Source organism: Podarcis cretensis, assembly GCF_951804945.1.
Source record: "Podarcis cretensis genome assembly, chromosome: 10".
Lineage (NCBI taxonomy): Eukaryota > Metazoa > Chordata > Lepidosauria > Squamata > Lacertidae > Podarcis > Podarcis cretensis.
This window is the reverse complement of record NC_137179.1, coordinates 11841188-11856305: the sequence shown is the minus strand read 5'-3', so window position 1 is coordinate 11856305 and position 15118 is coordinate 11841188. Positions and strand designations below refer to the sequence as shown.

The 15118-nt window shown below is 41.7% G+C and overlaps 1 protein-coding gene across 9 annotated transcripts in view; it reads left to right on the top strand.

The window, feature by feature from the left end:
* The window catches only part of USP6NL (USP6 N-terminal like), a 139707-nt gene that overhangs the window by 52229 nt on the left and 72360 nt on the right, over window positions 1-15118 (top strand). Inside the window, exon 1 of one of the 9 annotated variants that reach the window (XM_079992376.1) lies at window positions 3756-4175. The exons of 7 other annotated variants lie outside the window; for them this stretch is intronic. In XM_079992376.1, coding sequence (XP_079848502.1) covers window positions 4115-4175 — 61 coding nt within the window. In that variant the 5' untranslated portion in view covers window positions 3756-4114. Of the gene's footprint in view, window positions 1-3755; window positions 4176-14358; window positions 14461-15118 lie in introns of those variants that run through there. One more of the 9 variants, XM_079992377.1, reaches the window with a different exon arrangement.

The window sequence follows — 15118 nt, the reverse complement described above, 5'->3', positions numbered from 1 at the left end:
AGATGCTGTCTAGGTTTGTCATTGCTTTTCTCCCAAGGAGCAATTGCAGCATCCAAAGAGGGTTGCACAGGAAGTACCACACCTTGATTCTGTTCCTTTCTGCTCAGACATCATGACAGTGTGCTGCCACTTGAACATGAAAGAACCATAAAGTTTGCATCTGTTTTCCTCTCCCACCCCACCCCACCGCCATGTATGCTTGGAGGCCATCTATTTATTTATTTTATTTCATAAAATTTATACACTGCTTGATTGTAAAACCCCTCAAAATGGTTTACAGAAAGATAAAACCATAAATTTAGGAGGGAAATATACAAAGCGTTAAAGCACCAAGAAGCTAAATTTTAAAATGGATTTAAATTCACATCAGCTTTTCAAAGCATCTAAAAACAAAAATGTTTTTCAGCAATGACAGCATTGTCAGTGACAATATGCACTGACTGCTTTGGTGACATTTTGCTATTACAGCATTATTAAATTGTCCTGCAGACACTGTGTATCTCTCTCGCACCAATCCAATATGTAGAATCTCCCAGGAAATCTTAGAGCTGTCAACTTGCTGCTCTAGTGAAATTTGATTCTGCATGGAAGTGAGTTTCTTCCCTGCAGGCAGATCTAAATCTCTCGCCTTTCCTTGTTTATATACACAGCTTCACCTTCCCTTCACCTACCCCACCCTGCCTGATTATCTTTGACATTCCTACAGTATCTTCACACACTTTTATATTTAGCATTGTTTTCAGTTGGGTTAAGTTGTGGAGCCAGCATGTGACTCATAATAATAAGTCATTGACGAAACAGCTTTACAAATAATAATAAAATGTATTGTCCTTCCCACTGCCTTCTCCATGCTAGGTCTAGCACTGTTTAGTATTGTTTTATATTCTGCTGGAAGCTGCCCAGAGTGGCTGTGGAAACGCAGCCAGATGGGAGGGGGATAAATAATGAAATTGTTGTTGTTGTTGTTGTTGTTGTTGTTGTTGTTGTTGTTAATGAAATTGTTGTTGTTGTTGTTGTTGTTGTTAATGAAATTGTTGTTGTTGTTGTTGTTGTTGTTGTTAATGAAATTGTTGTTGTTGTTGTTGTTGTTGTTGTTGTTACAAGTCTATATGACAGCTTTTGAAGCAGAGAGTTGTCAGGGAGTAATACAGCCTGGGTATCAATAGCCAGTTCTGGCTGAAGGTTGGAACTGCAGGAAGACTAGCCAGGAAGGAAACCACTGACTGACAACAGGTCAGTGTGGATCATATGATACTACAGGATCCCTATAAAAGCTTTCCATAATAATATAATAAGAGCTCTGCTGGATGACATCAAAGGTTCATCTACTCCAGCATCCTAATCCCACAGTGGCCAAACAGTTGCTTATGGGGAGTCCAGTAGCAGAAGCTGAGCCCAGCAGGACTTGTCCTTCCCAGCAAATGGTATTCAGAGGCACACTTTATTCAATACTGCTGGTAGGGCACAGCCACCAGGGCTATTGATAATCTTACTTTCCATGAATTTGTGTAAACTCTGTTTAAAGACACCCAAGTTAGTGGCCGTCACTGCCTCTTGTGGGAGCAAACTCCATAGTTTAACTGTGTACTCTGTGTGGGAGTACTTTCTTTTGTCTGTCCTGAATCTTCCAACATCCATCTTCATTGAATGACCCTGATTTCTAGCACTGTGAGTGGTGGAGAAAAACTTCCAGCTTAGGTTTGCTCTCTCATCTGGCAAAGGCCTTTGAATATGTTCTTTCTGATGACTATCTGTGATCTCTTCCCCCTTCAACATAAAAGAAGCCAGGAATAGCTGATGGGTTAAGGATGTAAGCAAAGTTATACTCTCTACTCAGAACCCCTAAAATAAGGTCTTCAGTTGTGTTGCTGGGGAAGCAAGGAAAAGGGTCGACTGGGGCTGTCTGGGGTGATGATGAAGAAGCAACTGTGTTGGAGAAATTGGAAGAGTACATGGATCTTTGTGTGGAAAGTAATGGCCTTATTCAGATCTAATTTCTTCCCCTAAGAAAATGTAGCACATTTTTGGGGGCAAGAAACTACCATGCATATTCCAACAATTTTATTTCTTATCTTGTAAAATTAAACAGTAATTTTAATTTAAATTAATGAGCATTGATTGTGTAGTATAAAGAGTAATCATGTCATTGTTATGATTATGTCACTGGTATGATCTTTGCTGTGTCCTTAAGAGCCATGGAAAATAGCTAAAGAGGAAGATAGGTGGGTTTACAAAGTTCCCAGCTTGTTTATTATATAAATGTAGAGGGGGGAAGATGGAGAGAGGTGATCTCATAGATGTTTAAACGCGAACTTGGAAACAGGAAATAAGGAGACAAATGTGCACTGGAGCCAAGTGAGTTCTTGTTTGATTTACAGTTAACCCATTCATATGTTGGCAGGAATGTGGGCTGGTCTGTGCTATCAGTTATAATAGCATAGGGAACTTAATTTTATATTCTGATATTGTTTTTGTATTCAAGTGGGCATTCAGCGATGGAAATAAATTGCCAGGAGTTAGCCTCTTTCTCTCAAGATCAGGTTTTTCCTAAGCCACTTGTTCATTCTGGTTTAAATTATCAGTTGAAAAATGGTGGTGTTATCTAGCCTGCAAATGTCCCAGGATAGTCAGCAAGGGGTTACATCTCAGGTGCTGTTTTTTAAGCCAGCTTAGTTTAGGTTAGAACTTGGGGAGCCTGTGGCCTGTGGTGTGGGACAATCCTGACTACTTTTAAAAATACACACACACACACACACACACACACACACACACCTGTCAGTCAAGTGATAGTACTGTGATGGGAGTGATCTTGGCAGATGGTGGGATGGTGGTGTGGGGTTTGATTCTGTGTTGGCTGCTCATTCCATTTCTCCTGCTGGGAACTGGTATGGGCAACCAAAGCAGCTGGATTTAAACCATGCTCACCAGCTGATATTGTAACGAATAGAATAACCATCCTGATATAGTAATCTTTGTCTTGGTTATCATTGACATGGGACTTTTTTTTACTCAGTATATCTGTGATAAACAGCAGACTTGCTATTGTTGTTCTTGACTGGTTTAGCGAGCTGTCCTTAATTGCTACCTTACTATAACTGACATTATACTTCAAAAATGGTCACTTGGTTGACCACCAGAGTTTGAATCCAGACACCCAGCCTATGTTTTATGGACCACTTACATAACCACCAAGGACAATGCTACTCTGTTTGGGAAGGCAAGCGAATTGCAGCTCCTACCACTGCTGCTGCATTATGTCAGCGCCTCCTGCTTTTGTTCATTGCTGAATGTCTGGACCATTTTTATTGTCTGCTCCCGTGCGTGTGGTTTTATATGTCTATAAAAACACAGTGGTTCTTTGCTTCATTTCTCAGTATTGGCCCTGTGGTACTTATAAGGAAGCCTCTTGGTGCATTGACATGTAATTTAGGTTAACACCTAAGGAGGCTAGTGCTTTGCATGTTTGAAGAGAGAGAAATGATTGCAATCAATAGAAATGAAAACCAGGAGGGTATCGCTGTGGGGCAGTGCTCAGTATGGAATGTCTGGAGTCTTCCAGCTAAAACACAGTTAGAAAGCGGGGTTGTAATTTCATAGGTTCCTCTTTGCTAAGTTTGTTTCAAACAAACATCACTCTTTGAACAGGAACATTCTGATCTGTGTTGATGTTTAACAATTTCAACTAAAATACTCTGTAGCCAAGGAAAATGCCAGTTGGTATTCTCTGCTGCAAACACTGCTGTCCTTGATATGCTTCATCTGTCTTTGTGTGAAACAGTTTATTGACATCTTCTTGTTTCTTCTGGAGTGGAATGCTGGGAGTGTAGGCTGGAGTGGAGAATACTTGCATGTCTCCTGAAAGACACTTTGCTTTCAACAAACAGTACCATTGTTTCGAAAATCTGTAGCCTGTAAAGTTGACTGCATCGGGCTTGGTGTTCAAATGTGAAAAGATGAGAATTCAAACTGGCTGGCTTATCTGAAACCATCATTTGCAGCATAGCAGAGGAATGTATTCTTCATCCTTCTTGCTTCGGATTTTCAAGTTGCATGAACGGAACTGGCTTTGCATTGTTACACTATGTGGTGATCTGAAAAGAAAGGATCTTGCTCAATGAGGACCAAAGCTGTAAGCAACACTCGCAACGGGAGAAGAAAAGCAAACTTAAAAAAGGGTAAACTATCATATCAGAATGCAAGCTATGGTTTGTTGCTGTTTGTATGTTGGAAGTTTGAGAAAATGGCACACTGCAATTCAGTCCTTAAAAGACATCTGTTTCCAGGTCACTTTCTTTTAAAATAAATAGGACTTCATTCAAGTAAAAGTTGTTAGGATAGATCATAACATAGGCTCTGTTTCCCACTTTTAAGTGAGCATTCTGATTTTTTTTTTTTAAATTGCGCTCTTGCACTAGAAATTTAGAAAATGTAACTTTATTTAATTACTATTGACTTACAAAGATAAAACATGATTTTAAGTGAAATAGCCATTTTAATAATTTCTGGGGGTTTTAAGCATGTTGCTTGGTGATATCATGAACATGCAGCTGTAATAATATATAAACTCATACATCTTTAAAACACTTTAAAATATTTTTATCTGGATGAGATGTCTTCTGTGGCTGGGTTTAAGCAGCCAATGGGCCATTTTTGTTTTGTGCTGAGTAGACTTACTGAATTTTTATTTTAAGGTTGAAACTGGAATAATGTTCATGTACATTTGGTTGCTAACATGGGTGGTTTTAGTGAGCAATAACACTGTAGAATACTTAACCTTTGGTTGCACTGCAGGGCATGGACTTTTTGCTCATATTTCTTAGTGTTTCTGTATAAGTATTATTAAGCTATTGGTGGAAGAATGATAGAAGTAACTATAGAAGGAAAAAATCCTCTTCTATGAGTATATTTTATCTTACCTATACCCATTCTTTCCTCCAGGTCAGGGCAGGCAGAAGGTAGAGCACATGTTGTTGTTGGATATCAAAACAATTTGCAGTAGAATGTAAAGGTGTCACTTTATTACGCAATAATAAAAAGTAAAAAATAAAAATAAATCAGTTTTGTTATGTTATTTCTCAACTTCTGTGTTCCTTACTTGTTATATAGGGTTAATAATAATAATAAAATTATTTATATCCCACCCTCCCTGGCCAAAGCCGGGCTCAAAGTGGCTAACAACAAGTAAAAATAGCACAGTGTACATAAAATCACACAGTCAATTACCGTATTTTTTGCACCATAACACTCACTTTTTTCCTCCTAGAAAGTAAGGGGAAATGTCTGTGCGTGTTATGGAGGGAATGCCTATGGGTGGCATGCCTACGGATTTTCCTCTTCTAAAAACTACGTGCGTGTTATGGTTGGGTGCGTGTTATAGAGCGAAAAATACGGTAATTAAAATACTTTCTAAAATTACTAACTGATTGCATTTGTCTGGGCCTTTGTGCAGCCCTTCTGGTCAGTTATGAATTCTTGTAGAATCACTGGTCTGTAGCAATTCAACTGCAGGTTTCTGCTTGTATCTCATGGGTTATAACAGGTAATTAGCTGAACCCCTTGCATCATTATTTTGCATCCTGCTGCAGTATCTCGCTTTTGCTTTTGCACTCTGTTCTTGTTGGTGCATCTTCAGTTCTAATAAAAAACAAAATCCTGCATCTGAAGGTGATTCATAGCTGCTCTAAGGAGCTGTCTCCCATTCAAACCCCAGCTTTAGCAAGGATTCTGCATTCTGTGCCTTTGGCAAATGTCCCGAGTTGTTATTTTAATCACTTGTAAGAACTTTTTCAAAGTGATGTTGCAGAAGACAAACATCTGTTTATAAGGGCCTGCAGTCTCTGTGGCTTAAGTGTATGAACTCTGCACAGTGGAATGTAGAAGCAAGAAGGAATTTGAATGATGTGATGGGAAATAAAAAATGATCTTCAATTTCCTGACTGCTAGGTAACCCCTGCAGTCCCAAATGAGTCACTGGAGGAAGATATCTACCCCCCCAAACTCTTCCTTTGGCCTGTGCACTAGAACAAGACACTGTTCACTACTAATTACTTCACTTTTCCCTCAGTAGTTGGAAGTGTCACAAAACGTTCATACTTAGGGAGATTTGACAATTATACTTGAAACCAGAGTGTACAAATCATCTGTTTCTCCTCTCTTAGCAAGCATTTTGTAATAGTTCAGCCGCTTAAATATCCTGTCCCACATCTTGGGTAATTAAGAACAATGTCCTTTACCCTTTTCTTGTATAAGTTGTTGGTCAACAACTGGGTGCTTCTGGCTTCCTTGTTGCCTGGTGCCTGAGCTCTGTGTCCCTGCTCCAGGGTCTTTGCAGAAGCAATTTTGCCCAGGCTATGGCAAGGCTTGATGTCTGCAGGCAGGGTTACCCAGTTGCAGCCTTTTCTGTTCTATATTGGGGAGCTACTTTACATCATACAGCTCTACTACTGTCCTAGTAAGAGCCTGGTGGAAGGGAAAGCAGTGAGCAAAACTGGGGGTACTGGAAGCCCTGTCCATATTGCTCTGCTGTGTTTGTACCTAGAAGGAATAGCAAACAGCATCTTTCTACTCCTTTTTTACCTTCTCTATTAAGCAGCAGTGAATAATTACAGAATACTTCCCTGTTTAACAGTCATGTCTGCAGAATCAAAGTGAAAGGAACTGTGACGACTCTTAATCTTTGCCCTTTTAGTAAGATTTGAAAAACTAAAATCTCCATACTTTTATACCAAGAACTCATTTTGTTAAATTGCAGCAGTGAGTTTAAATGATGGAACAAAGGTTGTCAGAATAATAGTTGAGACAGGCGAGGACAAACTTGAAGCGTGGTGCTGATGTAACTATCCCATGGTTAGGAGATTTTGAATAATATGCCGTGTGTGCGCATGCACCTGTGTCTGAGAGAGAAAGAGATATCTATCTATCATCTATCTATCTATCTATCTATCTATCTATCTATCTATCTCTATGTGGTTTTATACAGGTTTTGCTGTCTCCTTTGTTTAGAAAATAGCCCCATCTTCCAGTTAATACCCAGACTGCTGCTTTCGACTCCTAAATAAGCAAGGAGGCTAAATTTAAGCTCTTATTTTTTTAAAAAAACCACAACGCCCAATTAAGTGCGCATTATGTTTCTCTTAACCAATTTAAAATAGACTGTGAGCTGCAAAGAGATCCTCTGGCTCGATTCATAACTGTCAGTCCAACCAAACTTGCCCAAGTTTATGTTTTTTGGAAAAGCTTTGGAGCTTTTCAGTAGCTCTCCATCCCAGAGGGCATGGCTTGTGTGGGTGGCTGTGAGATCACTCGTACAGTAGTTACAGGCAGCTGCCAAACTGCAGACTGTGGATCTCTTGTATGCTGTTTTCAGTATTACAGCTGTGCTGATCTTGGTAGAGTGTTTTTGAATTGGTCCAGTATCTCTTCTATATGACAGAAGTAACAAATAACAAGAGGAAGGAGGTTTAAAAAAACATAATCCCCAACCTCTTTTCCACCTCCAAGACCTGTATTTTAACCTTGCATTCAGCATGGGACCCACTTCTCTTTAGTACTTTCACTTTATATTGGCCATGTTTCTCCTGCTGCTTCTTGAGTGACTTAGATGTGAGGGAGGATATGGCTCTTGTGCCTTTTAATAGTTGCATCCAAGAGGGAATTTGGACTGGTGCAACTTGTCACGTAGGAGTAAGAGAAGCTGCATCTGCTCAAATCTCCACTTTGGTGCATCTATGAAAAGTAAATAAAATCTGTGCTTTTCTTGTATCTCTTTTCTTAAGCAGGAGCTGCAAACAGAAAACTATGGTGCCATAGTACTATAACCACCCTGACTCACCAGTCAGAAAACAGTGCTTTTGCAGAAACTTTTTATACTTGACTTCAGTGTCTAGATCTGGCACTTTGAAAACTGACTAATACCAAATTTGAAAACATGTAAATCATTTTCATATGTTAGAATGAAATTCTTCCCTCCTCCCAACTTCTCTTAATGCATACAGACAATTTCTGTCAATTTCTTGTTGCTTTTAATAAATCTCATGCGAGGCTGGATTAGCATAAAATTAAACTGTCAAAGTGGCTTGCAAGAAAGCTTATGTTGATGATTGCCAAAAGTAAGGAGGATTATTTCATGTCTCTGAGTGTGTGATTTTTGTGTGTGATAAATGTAGCAAGTTATCAAACGCTATGGGGCATTTCAGATTTTATTACTGTTCCACATGCCGTAGGGAAAAGAAAGCAGAATCTTGTTACAAATCTTTCACTTAAAACAACAATACACTGCATATTCTAAATATTTTTTACCCCAGATTTTTAAATTAGACTTGTAAAACATGAGTATTTTGGGTTTGCTTTGTTGTGATTCTGGTCAAGTCTTTTCCTTAGTGTATGCCTTAGGGTGGGCTGATTTTAAATCATCCTGAAAAGTTACTCATTTAAGTAGTTTCCCAATGTGCAATCTGTGTGATCTGCACACATGTATACGACTTAAGTTGTATCTCACCAAAGACTCCTGCGTAAGCTTAGCAGTCATGGAATAAGAGGAGATGCCCTCTTGTGGATCAATGATGGGTTAAATCAGTGGTTTTCAACCAGTGTGGTGGCATCCTGGGGTGCCTTGAACGATGGTCAGGGGTGTTGCAGGCAACACTGGCCTCTGTCCTTCTTCTCTCCCTCCTCGGATGCCCTCTTGTGTCTCTGCCCCCCAAAGGCTTGCACAGCTGTTTATTGCAGCAGCCCTTGCTATAAGCTCCTCAGGTGAATGGTGCCTCTGAGTGGCATATCTCTTTGGGGGTGCAGCTCAAAGACAAGGGGCCCAAGGAGAGGGGAGAGGGGGATGAGGGAACACTCTGCAAGGGGAGGGTGACATAACTGGGCTCCTGAGCCCCATAGGGGTGCCGGGGAAAGAATGTAGTTGGTTAAGGAAGCCATGGACTCAAAAAGGTTGAAAACCTCTGGGTTAAGTAACAGGAAACTCAGGGTACAAATTAGTAGGGAGGGATGTCAGAGGTGGAGGGTCTCCCAAGTGTCAGTATTTTAACTTGTTCATAAATGATCTAGAGTTAGAGGCAAGCAGTGAAGTGGTCAAGTTTGCTGATGATAGTAACTTGTTCAGGGTTGCTAAAACAAAAGGAGATTGTGAAGAGCTTGTGAAGGACATCTCCAGACTGCGTGAATGGGCAATAAAAAGGCAAATAAATTCAGTGCAAACAAGTGTAAAGTGATGCATGTTGGGGCAATTTTTTAAAAAAATTCTCATAACATTAGAATTCATCAACACCCATTGGAAGACTAAGGACAGACATTTTGTCTTCACACAGTAAACCACGGAATTCACTCACACAAGAAGCAGTGATAACCATCAACTTGGCTGGTTACTGTCCGAGGCAGTATGCTTCTGAATACCAGTTGCTTGAAACCCAGGAGAGAAGAGTGCTGTTGCACTCAGATCCTGCTTGCAGGTCTTCCATAGGCATCTGGTTGGCCACTGAGAACAGGACGCTGGACCAGATGGGACACTGGCCTGATGCTTCTGGCTCTTACGTTCTCACGTTTGTTCGATTGTATTTAATGTGGTGTTAAGGAGAATGTTTGGTTGGCGTGTAGAGTCAGTGGTGAAGTTCTGATAAGTGCTGCTGCTTGTACTGGAGTGGTACCATCGCATGCTTTGTAAGTGGGGCACATTGGCCCCAAAGGATGCCCACATCTGAAAGAGAGAGAGAGAGAGAGGAACTTCTCTTCTTAGCTGTAAATAAATGAACTACAGTGGAACCTCGGGTTATGGCGGTGCAGCCCGAAAATGAAGCACATCGAAGCACTGCACATGCACGAGGTGCGAACCCTGAAGTAACCCGTTCTGGTACTTCTGGGTTTGCCGCGGACGTTCGCCGAAGCGGAAACAAGCAGAGGCGGGTGCAGAATGAGGTTTGACTGTAGTTTGAAAGTGGACCTTGGGGTACCTTCAGTCTGTTAAACAAAGTTAGCCAGTGGCCTCATACTGTACATACAATTTGCCGGCTCACAAGGTGGAGCACAACAGGGGAGAACAGAACTTGGAAGGATTCAATGGATACAGATTTGTAACTCTGTTCATGTTCTGCTTCACTTACAAGTGGCAAATCTTTCTTAGCGTTACTGCGTGGGAGGATATGTAGCTACAAAAGGTAGCATGCCAAGCCTTAACCTCTGCATCTTTTTCTCCAGCAAAGGGCATTTATTATTTCTGTAACACCACCAGTTCTGAATATTTTTATGCACCTGGAAAAAGAATTCTAGGCCTGCAGAGTTTATACTATGAAAATGAATACAACAACAAATACTTGACTGGGATGGAGGGGGGCGGGGAGAGATGGCATATCAGCTCCAAGAGAGGAACTAATTTGCTCCTCTGCAGTCTTTTTTACTGTTACACTGCACTGAGTTAAACCAAAGTGTGGCGTAGCATGCTGTCCAAGCCTGTGGTTAAGATATCTCATCACTAACCACAGTTGGAGTGCAAGGTAAGATGACACATTAAGCCAAACCCTGGATTAATTTATCGCGGCACAGGAGTGAAAAAAGAATGGGGAGAAGCAGAATGGCTGTGGGCTCCTCTCCAGACTCCCACACATTTGTGAAGTTTCCCTAAGTCACAGTTGGGTTTACTGTGTTGTGCGAACCAGCTCATCTCTGATGTCTGCCTAGTCCTGCATTACATGGGTGGCTGCTACTGAAAACAACCACCGTCACATTTCTGCCTCTTTTCTCCCAGCTGTATTTAGAAATACCAAAGAAAGGGACACAGTGTCTGCCCATCATTGTGGGAGTTTGTCGACTCCATGCTGCTGGCTGCTAAGGTTGCAGGAACATGAACACTCTTGATAAGACTTCATGGTGTCTGTTAAATTGTTAGATGTTCCTGAGGTGAGAGGAGAAAGGGATCTGGGACTGCTGCTTTGAGCAATTGCTTTAACTTATTCACTATGATAAGTGAAATCTCTGATCCACATTCCTTATTAAAATCAGGTTAAATGTCTTGAGACATCCAACAGGGCTTTGTATTAATGACACCGCTATCTGGAACGTCTTCCCAAATGCAGCTGGTGTCCATCTAACTTGTTTCACGATCAAATAAATACTTTTTTAATCAAGGAAGGCATTTCTGAGCCACTGGATCTTATTACTTAATGCTGCTGCTTAAATTTTACTCTGAAAATTACTTTAAGATTTATGTCTTTGGCTATATTATTTTTATAGTACGATTGCTGGTTTGATTAATTGATTACTTTGATGGTGATTTATGTTGTACGTCTCTTCAAGTATCTTGAAACCAGAGAATGAGACAAATAGATTTTACAAATAAGCAATATTTTTGTGGAAACGTGTGTTGGATGGAAGAATAGTCTTCAGTATTGTCCTATATATCTTAGAACACGGAGTGTTATCCAATCTTGGGTCCCCAGATGTTGCTGGATTGCAACCTCCTCCTCCAAAGCCAGCTTGACCAATGGCCACCAGGGATGGAGGGAGTTGTTGTCCAACAATATCTGGGGACTAAAACATGGGGGAAACCACTTAAGCATCCATTTATTCAGTAGGTCTTGTTGGGAATGAACATCTATTTAAATCAGGATTGGGTATTCACAGACCTGGAAGCCAAATGTTGATCTCCAGGACTCTCTTAGGCCACATCTTCTCACTATACTCACTCTGCACCCCACTTTGAGTGCCCGAAATGTGTTCTTGAAATGTTGTGCCACTGTTTTCTTTCTTGCATGGATAATGTGTGTGTGTGTGTGTGTGTGTGTGAGTGAGAGAGAGAGAGAGAGAGAGAGAGACTTTTGTGTGGTTGGAATGCGCATTACTGTGCACAGAGGTGAGTGTTGCATCTGTTGCTCAACCTGCTTTTGCTTCTGGCTCCACACACCACTGGCATGTGCCCCACCCTCTCTCAAAGGTTGCCCACAATGGAATGCCACCTTTGTACTGAAAAGGTATCCCTACTCTGAATTTAAGCCCTACGTGGGAAACAGCCCTATATATTTTTGTTGAGCTGTCGTCGTACTCATTTCATGCAACGTGTGCAGTTTTTCTCTGAACTTTACAATTAGGACTCTTGTTAAGTTAAAGGTCATGTCTACACCATACTTAAGGGACGCGGGTAGCGCTGTGGGTTAAACCACAGAGCCTAGGGCTTGTCGGCGGTTTGAATCCCTGCGACGGGGTGAGCTCCTGTTGCTGGGTCCCAGCTCCTGCCAACCTAGCAGTTCGAAAGCACGTCAAAGTGCAAGTAGATAAATAGGTACCGCTCCGGCGGGAAGGTAAACGGCATTTCCGTGCACTGCTCTGGTTCGCCAGAAGCGGCTTAGTCATGCTGGCCACTAAAGCGAGATGAGCGCCGCAACCCCAGAGTCGGCCACGACTGGACCTAATGGTCAGGGGTCCCTTTAGCTTTACCTTTACACCATACTTAGGATTGATGGAGTCACAGAATTGTAGAGTTGGAGGGACCCCATGGGTCATCTTGTTCAACCCCGCTGCAGTGCAGGAATCTTTAGGAGACCGCTCACAAAGCTACAATTCTCAGCACCCACAGCAAATTACAGTTTCCAGGATAATTTGAGAGAAGTCATGACTGTCCAAGTGGCATAGGAGTACTTTAAATATATGGAGTGGATGTGAGCATAGAAGAAGTTGCTTCATTTAAAAGGTCCAGGAGCAGAGCTTAAGTTGATGACCTCCCTCTTGCCCCCGCCAAGTATGTAACAGTCAAGAGAGAGAGGGGGAGTCCCATCAGTGTGGGAAAAAGAAACAAGTCTCACTGTGCATAAGCATGTGTGCAGGCTTCTGCTAAACTTGTTGAACTACAGGTAGGATTTCCTACCTGATGAGCTATATAGGATGTTGGCAGCATTCAGAATTAGCCAGGTGCCAGGCACATTTTGCACCCGGCTATTGGCCACTTGCGACCAAGTGAAGATGCCTGGGTGCCAGGATGGTGCCTGATGTCTCCACCATCTGGCTGGTGTCTAGCAGCAGGGATTGTGTTGTTATTCTATGGCACGAGTCAGATTTTAGCTGGAGCTGTCAATATACACAATTCATTTTCAGCTTTGTAATGTTGTAAAAGAAGCAGTGGGAGGCACCTAAACATTTTGTTAGTGTGCCTGTGACCTAGGTTTAAGGGGCTGTATGGTGAATAGCTTTTAAATTTAAGTTTCTAACACTGGGTGTTGGATACGGGAGAATTTCCATGGCTGCAAGCTCTTGCGTTTGTCATCTTTGAGGTCTACACATGAGCTTATTTTTCACAGTTCCCCCCTCTCAACCTGGGCTGATATGTGCAAGATGGAAAGAGAAACAGAGATGCGGATATTCCAGAAAAATGCCGGAAAATTTCTCACTGATTCCAATATCCTGGAAAATATATGATCAGACTAATTCTGCCAGGAATATAGTAAGCCTGAGCCCTCAGTCCCGGGGAGCCCACTAAGCTAAATCCCACCCTGAGACTAGGAGGTTCCTGGTTCAAGCTCCCGAGTCCCTGACACCCAGGGTATCCCTGACCCTTCTTTGTGAAAGGCATTACTTGCATTCAGGTCTTCCCTCTCTTTCCTTTCCTTCATTTTGAACATAAATGGAAATATTCCATGAAATGAAGCTGACCCCAGAAAAAGTGACGCGAGCTTTCCACTTCCTGAAGAACAGGGAGTGAAACTGCTGACTGGCCCTAGGCATGTTTTGTTTCCGCCTCTTTCCCTCACCCCATCATTTTCTAACGCAATTTTCAGCAGGAGTTTCCTCCAGCTGCCTCCAGCTGCAACGATCAACTTGTTTGGCTGTAATCAGTCCAGTTAGCCTTGTGACGCGTTAAGTAAATAGAGTTTTAGGTGAGAAGATGAATAGTTATTACTCTGGAATCAACACTTTGGGCAGCAGCATAAGAACAAGTAAGATGCAAGTGAGAACAAGGCAGGTTGCTATCACCTTTGTTCTCTGAACACAGTCTGCTTTAGCAAAGCATAGTAATGATTTCTTTCTGCATGCTAGAAGATTATGAAATGAATGGAGAGCTTTTCACCTTGAGAAGAATAGAACCTTTGATAAATTTAACGCTTGCCTATTTGATATCACGTCCGATTGTCAACTTTTTAATCTTAACCATGCACAGGTTGGCTTTAGCAGTTAACGTAGGATGAATAGTAGATAATTGCCTGATTTTGTTGCTTATTATGTGGTGTGTTCCTTTAACTTTTGGCACATTCTGGAATGTACCAAGTAATTGTGGTGTAGCTGCTGATGTATTACGTTTGGCACTGGGAGAGTTCTTGGTCCAAGTCTCCTTTCCAAAGAAGCTCATTGGTTGGGCTTTGACAAGTCACTAATGTTCAGTTTAATCTCCTTTGCAAGGCTATTTTGAGGATAAAATGGGACAACTTGCATATGGTACTCTGAGGTTCCTGCAGGAAAGAGTAGGATATATATATGGTAATCAGCTCGTTTGTTTAACAGATAGAAGGCTCCTTCACAGCTACACACAACCGGCCCCTAGAACCACAGTGGCCTGCTGCCAAATCCCATTGCCACAGGGACCATGTTTTTTTGCTTCTAGGGAAATGAGAGCCTAGTGATACTCTTCAGAGAGCCAGGCTTGGCCCAATGGCCTCTAGTTGCTATCTGCTGGTGTATAGTTTTCACCTGGGGGGGCGGTGTTGGTCAAATCTGATTTCTCTTTTCCTTCACTCTCTTATTAGGATTCGTACTGCTATGCTGTGCCTGATGCCCCATAATCCCTCTCGACCTCAGGTCACCTTACCTGACATTTCAACTTCCCTGTTGAGTCAAGCCATTATTTCTGTTGCTTGCTCTTACTCACCTGCTACTTTTTCTTGACATGACCAGTGTTTTCTCCAGCAGCATGTTCCGTGTTCATTGAGTAATCCTGAGGGGGAAAGCAAAGCATAGTAATATCTTTTAGCTGTTCATATACTTTCCAATCGTCACACTTTCTGAACTGGTTTGTGTTGCAATTCGCAGGAGCAGTAATGTCTCAACGTAGGTAGTAGGTTAAGCTGCTATCACAGTAAGCTCACCCTACCAATAACCAGGAGAAAATAAAAGTTAATAAAAGTTAAAACACATGCCT